The 14,355-nt window shown below is 41.3% G+C and overlaps 1 protein-coding gene across 1 annotated transcript in view; it reads right to left on the bottom strand.

Annotated features, from left to right (window-relative positions):
• Positions 1-14,355, bottom strand: part of samd11 (sterile alpha motif domain containing 11) — a 65,015-nt gene that overhangs the window by 23,372 nt on the left and 27,288 nt on the right. Inside the window, 2 exon segments of the mRNA XM_021320514.2 lie at positions 1,910-2,002; positions 13,780-13,889. Coding sequence (XP_021176189.2) covers positions 1,910-2,002; positions 13,780-13,889 — 203 coding nt within the window.

Below are 14,355 nucleotides of genomic sequence, written 5' to 3'. Positions count from 1 at the left end.
CTCCACTTTTTTTATATGATTATTCACCAATAGGGGGGGGGGTGCAAATTCAATACGGGGAATGTTTGATTTAAAAACCAGAAAGTGATCCATACGCTCCATGAGATGCTAAATAAAACCACACACGCACCATTTGCCTTAGAAAAGGAAGCTAGCTGTGGCAGAGTGCGCAGACACACACAACGCTAAACAAACAGACTCCCCCGCAACCAATAACTAACCCTATGCATCTTTCAGAAGCAGCCTTGTGTCTGAGTGGGACTAAAACGGCCAGGAACGAGTGCCTCTATGCACAGAGAAAGAGGCTCCAGACAGGACTGCGGCTGGTCACACAGGTCATCCAGGGGGCAGAGGTCAGAACGGGGACCCAACAGGACCTCAAAGCCAATCAATACTTACACAGTTACTTTGAGGTGATGAAATCTTGCACAAAAAAACCTTTATAGAAGGCTGGTGGAGTGCATGTTTGATAAGGCTGGGTGTGCGGCGAGCTGCTGTTGCTTTCGCCTGCTGTATAATGCATCAGCTGAGAGGTCCTCCTCTAGTCAACGGGGACAGGGCTCTGTGGCCGTGATGGCCTCACGCCGGCTGGCTAGTTTCACACTACACAGGGGTGGGGGGGGGGCTGGGGGGATATAAATAATAGAGAACAGAGGCGGGACTGCAGCACTACAGAGGGGTTGTGGTTTAACCAAGGTGAGATGGTTGTAACAGCCACAAATGTCGTGCTATTTAAAACCAGCACCAAAACATGACACAAAAAAACGCTGTTCGATTAGGGAAATGCTGTGCTGCTCGAAAATGAAGCTAAAATACTAATCTGTAACTCTAGCTGTGCTATCCACACGAGAAGGAAAAGTTACGAAAGCTTCAGAGGGAGTGGAAGTGCACACATAAAATCAGACGATTTTATGCTTGACCGCCGGTGATTGGCTGGTCGGAAACAAAATATCTGATCTTTTCTTTTCCCATTCACTGAATGCACTCTACGTAAGCTGTAACAAGTCATGCTGAAAACAACACTCCCGGAGGCAGAAGTTGTGACTGCAGAATGAAGAATCAGTTAGCCGTTTTCAGTATCGATGAGGTGAAGGTCAGAAGAGGAACAAAAGGTGTAAGAAACTGTTAGAAAGTCAACCGTAGACTTCAGCAGATTGCAGGAAAGATGAATCTGTTGGAGCAAAGCTGCAGTTTTCACAGATATAAAGTGCTAAACTGCTTCAAAGAAGTGAAATCCTATGCAGAGCTGTGGAACAACGCCTGCTCTCTCTCTCTACCTCTCTCTCTCTCCCACACAAACACAGTGTGACATCATTTCTGCTCCTGTTATAATGATTGATCATGACAGAAATCTTCTTAAGGCTCTAGAATACTTACAATAAATGATGTAAAAATATATCACCTAACAGTAAATCGAAGCATTCTCTCTAAAATGTCAAGCTCAACAAAGCTTTTATTTTTGATATTTGTAGATTTTAAGTAATGCCGAGAGGGTTTTGTCTTTTATTTTGTATTTAAGAGTTCCATTTTTATTTAAAACAAAAGCAATAAGAAAAATAAGCATTTAGTTGTAACGTGTGGCTCTTTAAGGGAAATTGTGATAACCTTAAATTGTTATCAGCAGGTCAGACCTTTACAAAATCAGTGATCTGAAACCTGCCACAAAATCTGTGATCGGTGCGTTTCAGGACATAGTTTAGATGGGGAAGCTGCTGCATGTTGCTTTCCATTTCAAACCGCCTCCCTTTCCAACAGGAAGGAACATCAAACATCAGACTTGCTCTGTGCCACTCCCCGAACTGCTGTTTCACGTAAACCCACCTTCTTGATAGTTCTTCAAGTAAAACATTTTCCCCCACTGAATGACTCACAACTCGTTTACTTTTGTCTCGTGACACATAAATCTTACCTTTTGGCGAAACACTGCGTGACTTCTTGCTGTCTGAGGGACACTTGCTGCTGCTGTTGGGAGAGAAGCTTCTCCGTTTGCCTAGAAGTTCGTCTGTGAATGTAAGACAGAGAGAGCAGTCAGAAAAAAAAAGACAAAAGAGCGCGCTTGATGTTGATATTTTGTCCTGTTTTGTACCCGCACACATGGCTGCTGCTGTGGAAATGCAAAAGGGGGAGAGTGATGGTTGGAGAGAAAGAGAAATGGAGGAGGTAAAGCGAGCCACGGGGCAGCTGGAGATGTGCCTGTTCTGTCAGTGATGAGGAGGAAGCCTGTACCGGTGAGGATGACAGATCTCTCCAGCTAATTCACATGTGTGTTGCTCTGTTTGAGGCGGGTGGAAGGGCTCTGTTTCCCCGTGATTTCTCCAATGTCTCTATCCATCAGTATGAAGTGAACTTTTATCGCCTATCCTCTCCTCTCCTCCTCCTTTTCCAGATGTTGGAACAAAAGTCTCTGACCTAACTAATGCGCAACTGCATTGTGTCTCTTCTCTTCCTTGGAAGTTTCTGTCCGATGACGCTGCAGCTAAATCCTGAATTTCTCAGTTTTTGTCACTCCACGCTGCCTCTCTTACTCTCCCCTGATAAATGATAATTTCTCCATCTGCTTCAGTGTCCCTCTACTCCCATCTAGATGTGTCTGAGCCCTGCTCCCATCAGGAGCTCTTCGTCTCTCCTCCCATTAACACTCGCCTCCTCCTTCCTCTTGTCCCCCCCCCTGCCACCAAAGAGGAGCATCTAGTGTACAATTACAGAACCCCCACCGCCGTCTCCTCCTCTCCTCCCCTCTCATCTCCCTCTCTTCCTCCCCCCCACCCCCGTCCTCCTCACCTCCATCCCCCTCAAACACGCCTCAAATCAATACAGGCCTAATCAGCGGAGGTAGGGGATGCAGAGCACACTGCGCTCAGCGCCGGCAGGAAGGAAAGAGCCGTTTGTCACTCCTCCCTCTATCTTCTTTTATTTCTAGTGCACCTCTCGTTTTTTTTTTCTTCCAACTATTCTGTTTCTTCCTGCACAAATGCAGCCAAGCCACGACAGCAACTGCTTCTTCTCTTTCTCACCTCTCGATGCATATTTTTAGGGATGGAGGGGAGGAGGAGCGGGGTGATTTTTCCACCCTCGAGGAGAATGATTCCTCAGACTCTCTCCTTTTCTACAAAGCAATTTTTCATCATTTGCACAGCATGTGTAAACAGCATGCAAAAATAATAATAAAAAAGGAGCTATAAAAAAAACAAAAACGCAACATATTTTAGTCACAAAGCTGAAGCCGGCACAGTTTGGTATATATGGTCCGTGACGCTGTCAAAGACTCGTCTGTCTTCAAGCAGGAAAAGCTGTGAATTTAGCAGCCATCTTGGAAGTTCTCATTTTAAGTGAAAGTTTACAAACTTGTTTGCATTTTAATTTGTGAAAAGTTGTGCTTATGCATTTAAATAAGTTACTTTTTATCTTGAACTAAGGCTAAGTATATCCCTGTAGAGTTAAATCAAAAACTATAACCAGACCTTGACAAAATTTCATAGTACAAGGGGTTTTCAGATTCTTTACGATAACCTAAAAAATGTAAGGAACTCATCTTTTCCCTCTGGTAGTATTGCTGGAGCACTTAGATTTTTTAACCCTACAAAAATTTCGAAGGTGGCTGGGACTGGTCCTATATGTAATATCTAAAGCCTCTTTATTTTAAAATGCTTTTCTCCAAATGTTCTTCAAAGTGCATCAGTGCAGAAAACGAACACGAAAAAAAGAACAATAGTACATGCATTAAATTCCCTACTAAAAAATGTGACAAAACTCATCACCTGTATTACAAACACTGAAGGTATATTTTAAATATTTTTGATTTCTTAATCTTCATATGTTTTTTCCTCACACTACTATCACCTCTGCAGGAAAGGCTGCCTCATTTTTTGAGAACCTTTACTATTATTATCATTACAGCTACCTACATAAATTTATGTAATATCTCACTTTACCAAATAAAAAAAACTTAAAGAAGCCTAAAGGTACATAGCCACGTTATATGCTTACAAAAAAAGACCAAAAAACATTTGATCATGATAAAATAAGGTTATATACACCAAGCGTCCATCCTGATAGTGTGTTGGTAGTCCTTTAAGAGCCTAAATATAGCCCCACTAAGGGCGAGATGAGTAGATATAAACAGACGGCAGTACAACAGAACAATCAGAACTCTCATATGGCAACAAATAAATCAATAAACTAAATAAAATAATGCCGGACCGAGCCTGACCCACTGAAATGCCTCGACGTAAATTTTATTTAAATAAACTGATCTACAGCAACTCTAAGAGCCTCATATCAGAACATCAAGGAGAAATTAATTACCCATTCAGAAACAGAAACGGGAACAAAGCATCAAAGTAAGAACCAATCAATCAATCGATCTATTCATAATGTTGTTTGTACTTAAGACTGTAGAGACTAAGAAGCGCATTGCTATTACTTTTATCACAGTATAAATGAGAACATTTACTCACATCAATCAATTCTGAGTGAACGTCCGCTTCAGTGAACACTATTGTTCATACTGTATTCCCAGGGCTATTCCAGTGTTTTCCCTCTTGGAATCATGTATTTTTTTTGCAGTTTTTCACTGGATTTTGAAATATTCTTCATTGTTTCCATTAATTTGCTGGGAGATGGCCAAAACAAAGCGTAAAAGGGCAAAATAACAACTAATACGCTAGCAGGACATGATAATCTTTCATAAAAACTTTGTATGGAGCCAGAGTGAGTTACTGACGTATAAATTCTAAAAAGTCAAATAACGTGGCTATGCACCTTTAAAGTCGTTAGTAGCTGCTTTCAAACTGTTCATCTAGTTGGCATATCCAGTTAGCCACGTTGCCAACGTCTTGTTTCTTTCTTTTTCGATACGTAGTGATTGTATGACCAAGTAGAAAGTTCAAACACAGTCTGAAAATCCTGGAGTTTTCAATTTGTTATTAGTTGAAAATTATAAGAAAATTAATGAAACATCAAAGGAATGTCAGCCATTTCATGAAATCATCATACCAAGATGAGTAAATCTTCATATGTGCAGACAGAGCGTATGCATAGTGTAGCATGAGATTAAGTAACAATACCCTGCCATTGATTGAAGTCACTGCTACATTTTTGTGGCATTTACATAAACTTTTTAGCACTGGCATCACCATAACATATTTATTGCCTATTTATGTCCGACATGCCACTGAAAATTTTAACATGTCCTGAAAATGCATAGAGGTCTAGGTTAGATAAATATGTATGGTACACACAGTCCCAAAAGTACAGAAAGAAGTTGTTGAGTCATTATTCACCTAAATGTAAGGATTATGCTGTAGAAACATAAAGATCCGCAATTAAGATATTGGAAACTAGGAAAGTTGTGTTAAAGGCAGCAATACACCTTTATCCAATCAGGTGGCATGAAATAATGTGACAATCTAGAAAAATTATGATCCCTGACATCTTTGCTGAGTTGTTACCAACTTGTTACATCTCCAGCTGCTTCTACCTCACAACTGAACTTATTTGTTGTCTTTCTATTGTACTATTCTGTTTACTTTCTGTATAAAAAATACCTATAAAAGGCTGACTTTATGAAATAACACCCATAGAAAACTCAACAAAGACTGATTACAACGTCTGAGTAGATAAAGACACAGAAAGAAAGGGGAAAGAGGAAAAGACTGGGGATCTTTGGATTTTGTTTTGCTCCTAAAGGGGTCCTGGTGTGGAAAACGGGGAGAATGATTCAGAAAGAAACAGAGAAAAGAACGAAGTTCACTAATGATCCACTGTTTGATGTTTCATCTCAGGTCTTAAGGATATACAGTCCTTATAGCATCCAATAGAGATTGAGGAGAAAAAAGGTGCTCTAATGGATAAAAGCATGTCTACATACCCTTAATGCATGTGACAATCCCTCTTTCTCTGTCATCTATTTTTATGATCCGTCATGTTTTTTTCCAGAGTATGTACAATAAGTTCACCAGCCCATTCTCAAACAGAGAAGGAAAAGAATCAGTGATGGTCTCCATCTATTGTATTAGCAAGTCCCCATTAGTTAAACCTCTTCTACCAAACAGACACACACTCACATCCACATCCAGTGCCTCTCATGATCAAACACACAAAGTCTAGTCGTCTCTTGAGTCGACCTCACTCAAGACGCCGCGTCTCCTGAGCAAGTGCCCGAGGGCCAGAGATTTGAGGGCGGAAAGCTTTTAAAGCCAATTAAATGGGGCTTCTTAGAGCGCCAGCGCTTCCTTTTAATGCCAAACCAAGAGCTTTGCAGGCAACTACACAAACCATTTTACCCCCAATGACACAGCTTAGAGTTAAGTTTCCAACCCCGCACCTTTTCCCATTTCCTAAGTTTTACTGTAGAATTATTGGTTGTAAAGTAAGGAATTCTGTTTTAGCTTCAAACCTGTAATTTTCACTGTCAAAATAGGAAAATATTAAGTGCAAAAGTATTATCATTCTTGTAAGAATGCTCTACATGGTAACTTTTTCAGGCATGTTCTGACTTTGCTTTCTGTGAGCTAATCAAAGTTCTCTTTCCTTGCTGTTTCTCTCAGTAAGAGACAGCATGATCAGGAAAGGAGGAAAAGTCAAGAACTACTTTCAATTGACACCACCAGGGCAAATCGACGGGCAAAGGAGCAATTCCCAATCCTTTTTCTTTTTTTGTTTTTCATTTCCTCCTCTCCTTCAAACGTCAGTTGCCCTCCTTCCTTCTCTCCATCCCATAGAGCTTGTTGACAGTGCCGACAGCCAGACTCCTTAATTCCTCTCTTACGCTGTTAATCTGTCATCTTTATCAGTCCAGGGAGGTGGGAGAGGAGGAGAGCGGACTGTGTGAAGCTGAGGAGCAGAGGGGCGGGGGTGTGACAGGTGGGGACGGGGGGTGGGCCGCCAGCCACTGCCCCCCGATCAATCTCCACATTACAGCTGACAGAATGGTGCTAATAACTTATTGATCCCCCTCCGTGCGCCGGGGCCTCCGCCGGCCCTGAAAGCCCTGCCATTGATTGGCTTACGGGCCGATGCAGCTGAGAGAGGGAGTGGGAAGAGAGCGGGGGAGGGATGGATGGTGCTGGCCGACGGAGCGGGGGCTAGAGGCGCCTCTGATCATGCTGAGAGGAGGATGCACCATCACAACATGTGCAAATCAAACAGTAAAATGCAATATTTTCATGGCCAAATTCAATACTTTCCCAAGCGCAAATTTATATGGTTCTCAATCCGTTTATGTCCGTTTTTAAAGCACAAATACAAAACTTTAATATCAGTTTATGGTAGACGTTTCTTCGGCGGTCAGGATTCGAATATGTAACCTACAATACGACTAACGAATGAACTGGGATGGATGGAAAACTTTTAAAGGTGCATAGCCACATTATTTAACTTTCTTTCCATTTATATGTCAGTAGCTCGCTCTGGTTGCATACAAAGCTTTTATCAAAGATTATCACGTCCTGCTGGCGCATTAGTTGTTATTTTGATGTTTTATGCTTTGTTTTTGCTCAATTTGTTAGTATATAAAGCCTTTTTTTTGTTTATTTACAATATCACGGAAAGTACTTACTGCGCATGCTCAGCAGAGGTTAAAACAAGGAACTGGCTAACGGCTATTAGCATCTCCTGGGAAAACAATGAAGAATTGTCCAAGATCCAGTGAAAAAAATCATAAAAGAAATATTCCTAAAGGAAAAAGACTGGAATGTGGCTGGGAATACAGTACAAACTTTAATTAATTGAATGATCGGGGAAAAAATGGCCATATTTTGCAGATATTTAATTTAAAACTATTTAAGCTGTTTTCATGAGTGATAGAAAGGCATAAAAAGGAAAATGCAAGTTTTAATTTTGAGGTAAACAAATAATTCAGTTCCGTTTTTATCAACATCTTATTGCTTAAAATGCAATAACATGACATGTCTTTAATAGACACTTGAACGTTTGAAGCAAAGGAACCATCTGCTATTTAATCAAGTAGCAGATTAACATGTCAAAAGCTCAACTCCTACTGCCTGCCTTAACCTCAATACAGAGCTAGTTACCTTTGTGGTGAAAATGGTCACAAACCAAAAAATGTCATTTGCATATTGCATTCTTGATTTTTAAAGAGATTTTTTTTCAACAACAGAAAGCAAAATGTTATCCTAATAAAATAAAACCCTAGTATTGTACTTAAGTGCCAACGTTCTCTCTTGTTTTTTTATTGCACAAATTAATAAAAATCTACAAACAAATCCACTGAACAGGACCAGAACTAAACTCTCCTCTAACAGGTCTGAAATGTCTCTGCAGGTTTGTTGGGGAACTTGCTCTTAGTGAAGGTGCTCTGCTTTGTTGTTCCCCACACCTGTCCGTTTCCTGCTCAGGTGTAGCAGAATGTTAATTCAGTTTAGCAGAACACGTACTGCGCTGTTTTTTCTTTTCTTTTACATTTGAACTGACCCCACTCTTTTCCAACTCTCCATCGTTTTCTCAACGCTTTTTTAGCCCTTCGCCATCTACCTCTACAGCTGAAAACTGCATGACTTGTCGTAAACGTATCAGCGGCGTTGGCTAACATTAGCAGAAGGGAGAGAGCTGTGCAACCAGATATGCATCCGGCTGTAGCAGTGCACTGAATAGTTAAACACCATTTAACAAAGCCTCGAGGTAGATCATTTGTCATGACGAATTTTAGGAATCAAGGTACTCCAATCATTCAAGGAATCATTTCAGTCCTATTTTACTTTGTCTAGACTGCGACACACTTTAATTTCACTTTTTTTTGTTGTTGAAGTTACTTAGTCCTAAAATTGAGAGATCAAGCAGACCCTAGTAGCTCCCCTGATCTGTGTGACTATAGCTGTAGAAAACAGGATTGCTGATTCATGGTCTTTGACGTTGCCCTGAAGTCAAGTTCTTTCAGTCTAAGGTGTTTTATTGGATTTCAGAGTTAATGAATACAAATGCTTCTCTCTCTCCTGCTGTGGGCTTATTAGAGGATAAGACAACATAACCATAGTAAAAACAGCAGGAACAGTGTTGTCCGGCCTTTCATCAACCAGAACAACAGAATAAAATGCTTTGCAACAAAAACTTGCTTTTGTAACTTTATTTTGAGGAGCCAGATGATCGTCAAAATTAGTAAACAATATGCTATATCTCCCCACACCCATATCAATTGTTTTTTATATCTTTAATTTGAATATGCAAGTTTAAAATAATTTATTTGCATTACTGCGCTGATAATGTTGACCACATAGGATACATGTGGTATTGTCATCAGCCTTAACAGGTTTGAGATGTTGTATTGTTACTAAATTGAATTTATAGCATTTTAAAGCTTTTGGGAGGATTTTAACCTGATGTTTATTTGGTTAAAGTTGAGGCACATGTGGGTTGTTTTTCACTTAAATCACATCATGAAGTAAAACGGCTTTTTGGGCCACATGTGTTGCATGATTATATTTACTGGTTTCTGCTGCTATTCTGCCATAAACCTGCTTATGCTCTATTCATTTTAATTTAACATTTTCATTCTGTCTAACATGTTAATAGGGTAAATGGTCTTATTTGTATGCACATAAATACATTTTTAATATATGCCTTACATTTCAGACTCTTGCCAGTCTGATTCTGATGAGGAGGAATCATGGCACTCTCCCTGGCGTGTATTTTGGAATGACTGTAAACTATTAAATTCAACATGTCACCTTTAAATACTGCCACATATTAGCCTTATCAGATGTGAGGAGGGGACGCAGAACGCTGCCGATTTTCCAGCTGAAGACCCGATTGAAAGATGTAGCACAGGGAAGGCAGGTGCTGATGTCCCGTTATCGCCGTGAATCACAAACTCTACATAATATCCAGTCATCTTTGCTTTTCCTTCTGTTGAGTTACCTGGAGAAGCTGCTGGGACAATTTATTTATGTTGTAGACTGCTCTTTTCCTCTCGTCATGTGTTATAGTCCTCAGGTAAAAGAATGGAATTGGTCAAAATTGCAATCGGCAGGCTTAGAATTTCAAGAAAAGCAACAATTGTTTTGGTCAGAAAAATCTGATGGGTACATCTCAAAATGTAAGCCGTTTAATCTCATCTGCACAGTGCGGCCATCAAATGTGCAACAAAACTGTGTTCAGAACATTATAGATGCTATATTTGGATCTTACTGCAGCATTGACACCAAACTGTAGCCTGTATCTCTTTGTAACTATAACTAAGTTGTTTCTATGTGTGAAAAAGAAGGGTTCAGGCATGAAAAGGAAGGAAGCCATATTAATGAGACCATTATCTCCGTCGTCAGGATTTGCATGTTTTTGTAGGAGCAGGTAAAGCTTCCTATACAAGTATAGTTGTTTTTTACCTACTTTTAAAAACTTGTAGATCATCATTCAGACAAGTTTAATTCTTAAAACAGCTAAACAGTAAGAAAAGTTAAGAAGAATCCTGCGTTACTGCTTTATATGTCAGTTTTTTTCTCAAAAAACCCTCTCAGCATTAACCTTTCCTCCTTGCTTTCAGCTGCTGCATGCATACCCAATGTGCACAGAGATGCTCCTGTCCAGCAACTCATAATTCACTGGTCATCATACTGTGCACAAGTTTTAAGAGCATCTTAAACTAATAATAGGGCAGATTTTATTTAGGTCTTTTAAATGCAATGACCTATCTGCGGTACTGTTATTTTCACAACTTTGTATTTATATACATATATATATACATGAATCACTTGTAACAACTTTTGCATCCTTTTCCAGTAATAGGCTTTTTAATATAGCAGCTCACTTGCACCTCTGTTAGGCAGTTCAATCTTTTTAAATATTTATAACCGCTGCTTCCCGTGTGCTTTGGTGACGCCAAGTCAAACATCGCCCCTGATCCTTTTGTGTTCGCTTTGATGCAAAAGTTCCTTTCTACGCTCAGCAAACAATAACTAGCTGGGGGGACTTCTTCAATTCCAATTGAAGAAGCCTATGATGAACATGACGAGCTGCAGAAGCACACGCAAGCAAACATCTAAAAACCACTTAGGGCAAGGTGCACATGCACCAACACACACAAAAATGTGCCCCAAACCGCCGCAGTTACCAGCTCCACCCCCCCCCCCCCAACACACACACACACACACACATACGCCGACAGGCTGTAACTGCCTCTGGGAGCCTGAGCGTGCAGAGAGAGGGAGAGGGAGCGAGCGGCGGCCCGAAAACACCTTATCTGCCTCTTTGAGTCTCCGGTCTGACCGCAGAGCCACAGTTTACAGACTCCACAGGCAGCCAGACTCTCAGCGTCGGCGCCCTGCTCCCTCCACCTCTTTCTCACTCCTGTCTGAAAAGCCAGTGGCTGTGGAGGGAGAGAGCAAAGGATGGAGCGCGGAAGAGGAGGGAGGGAGGGAGGCAGCCCTCCTGTCTGTCCCTCAGATTTAATTAATGGCCCACTCCAGCGCAGAGACAACCCGGCAAGCCTGCTTCCCTTTGCTCCTGACCCCTGACATGCACACACAAACACACTGAACGTTCCTCCGCCATAGCTGCAGCCCGCCCTCCTGCCTGTACCTCCACCTCACTCATCAGCTTTCGTTTTTCTCTTGATTTCCAAATGTGTCTTCCATCAGTATCCTTTCGCCCTGTTTCAGACTCTTAACCTATCCGTGCTCAGTTCATTGGCGAACGCTTCAGGTAGACAGGCCAAGCAGGGCAGTCGACTCAGGGCTCATGTTATGATAGCAGGAAGCTGGTTTTAATACCTCCCCCATCTCTTGTGCTTCATACATGTTTCACCCACCTATGGGTTTGGATGCGATGTTGAGCCTGTGTTGACTGCGTAGGCACGCCTCTTTATCGCTATGCATTAGTTGTGTGTCTGAAAATTTGTGTCTAATTTCACTGTCAGACAGAATTAGAGCCAGTGGCTGATCGGATTGGACCTGTTTACAGACACAAAGCGAGCTGCTTAGGCAGCCTGTTAAATCTCCGTTTAATGCTCAAACAGGCAGATTTTAGGGTGGCGTAGAGCATACGCCGCCCCCATCATCTCCCCACGTCCACCTCAATCTACTTTTGTCCTCCCTCATTAGAGAGAGAGAAAAAAACTATTTCAGGGTTTGTACTTTTCCATTAGCTGATTAAGACAGATTTTTTTAGGGGGGGTGGGGTGGGATCTGTCCCAAACAAGGGTCTAAGACTCTGCCTAAGCTGGTGGTTACACAGTCTGATAGCCTCCTCCTTCTTACCACCCTACTTGATATCACAGGCACCGTATGGTCAATTAATCCAGCAGACAGGGGAGCCGAGCACACAGGGAGAGGGTATGGAGGTGTTGGGTCTGGGGTGATTATGCCACTAGCTGTGCCTCTAGCTAGTGGGATCAATATAGGAGGGTAAAGCTACCAGAATTAATATATATATATATATATATATATATATATATATATATATATATATATATATTAATTCTATAATATATATATATATATTAATATATATATATATATATATATAGTGTAATTTAATTTAGATTTGGGGGTGATATGTTGTTTTTTATGTGTCTGCCTACTTCATGCTGTCAGACAGGTTCTAGTTAAGTGTTTTCTTTATTCTACAGGCCTGGCAGTGATCAGGCCAGGCGATGGCTACTGAAATGAGCCCCGATTTCCTAAAAAACATGGTTGTGTGACATCATCCAGGGAAGACAGATCACCCGCTATTACCATGTAATGTAGAACAGATTCCTGGATCAATGTGTGCTTCTGTGCTTTTTGTTTCTCTTGTTGTGTCTCTGTTCTGTCACCCCCAGTCGGTCGAGGCAGATGACCGTTCATACTGAGCCCGGTTCTGCTGGAGGTTTTCCTTCCCGTTAATGGGGAGTTTTTCTTTCCACTGTCGCTTCATGCTTGCTCAGTATGAGGGATTGCAGCAAAGCCATGGACAATGCAGACGACTCTCCCTTATTGAATTGAATAGAAAAAATTTGTTTGTCATAAATTGCTGATTTAATAAAGGGGACAATTACTTTTTGCACATAGGGCCAGGTTGATTTGGAAAGATTTTCCCCATTGTCTGAAACTCAAATAAATTCAGCAGGTTTTATATATATTCACACACACATACACTTGAATATGTTGTAAAAACATTTGGAGTATTGAATTTAAATTATTATGATACAATCAAAATTGTATCACTTGGATCAATGGTGAGATTTACAGGTGTAACATTGCAGCAATTATTCATATTTGTTAGAGACCAAACAGGGAGAAACGCAAAACATAATCCTTATAATTAGGCTTTATAACACTAGACAAAATACGACGGCAACATCCAGCACAGAGAGCTTTGATTGCAGAACAGACATACTGATAAGAGTAGAATACCCCCAAACAGGTTACTTGACAGATCGCTGTAATTAAATGCACTCTGTCTTTTGTGTAAGCTGCAAGAAAAGCCCTTAGCCTAACACATGCACACCATGGTTCCTGGGCTCACATGAAACCAGATTAAAAGCAAACAAAGCTATTTATTCTGAGGTAATTTAAAACAGGGGGTTTAACATGAAATCCTGGGGTGCGGCAGAGAATCAGGGAAGAACATTAGGCGATCAACTTAAGAGCGACCTTTAGGAAGGAGTAATAAGCTTATTTTCAGTTCTCGCCTAAACAAATTAGCGTTAATTACAGGTTGCGGAGCACGTACGTGTGCAACGGGAGTCACAAAAAGTGGCATATATCATTAGGCGTAACGTGAAGTAAGAGCAAGGAATACAGGAGAAAAAAGAAAGAGGAGGATGATGGAAGATTGTGGGTTTCCTACCTGTGTGTCGAGTACTGGTGCTGTGGTCGGAGGCTGACTGCTCTTCGGGCATACCGTGCTGTCTGGTGTGGTGCAGGTTGGAGATAATTGCAGAGAGATCACCGTCCCGACTGAAACAAACACACAGAGGAAGTGACAGCACACCGAGAAGGCAGCCCCAGACTTTAACTCAAGCTTTACAGCCCAAACTGCTTAGCCAAGTCAAGAAGAAACGGGTTCTTTTACATGTGAGCAGCACACGCCACGCAGATCCTTCGCTCAGATGTATTGAACACGCTCCTTCACACACACTCAGCAGCTACAGGTGGCTGTCCTGTCAGCTGCCTCCCAGCTCTGAGGTCTGTAATACACTCTGACAGACTACCGCGTCCAGCACTTTCAGCTCTCATCCCTGCTCATCTTACGCACTAAGATGTATTAATGAACATATTCACAACTCATAAGTAGTTTAAAAGCTTAAAACCTTAATATGGCTCTTTTTTTAAACCTCTGTTACTGATGGCAGCTTCACAGAAATACGGCGACTGAATACTCCGACATGTCTTGAATGTCTGCATGTTTCGTCAAATTACAGAG

The sequence above is a fragment of the Fundulus heteroclitus genome, chromosome 1, assembly GCF_011125445.2.
Source record: "Fundulus heteroclitus isolate FHET01 chromosome 1, MU-UCD_Fhet_4.1, whole genome shotgun sequence".
Classification (NCBI taxonomy): domain Eukaryota; kingdom Metazoa; phylum Chordata; class Actinopteri; order Cyprinodontiformes; family Fundulidae; genus Fundulus; species Fundulus heteroclitus.
Note: the sequence above shows the minus strand (reverse complement) of the source record. Positions and strands in the feature narration are given on the sequence as shown.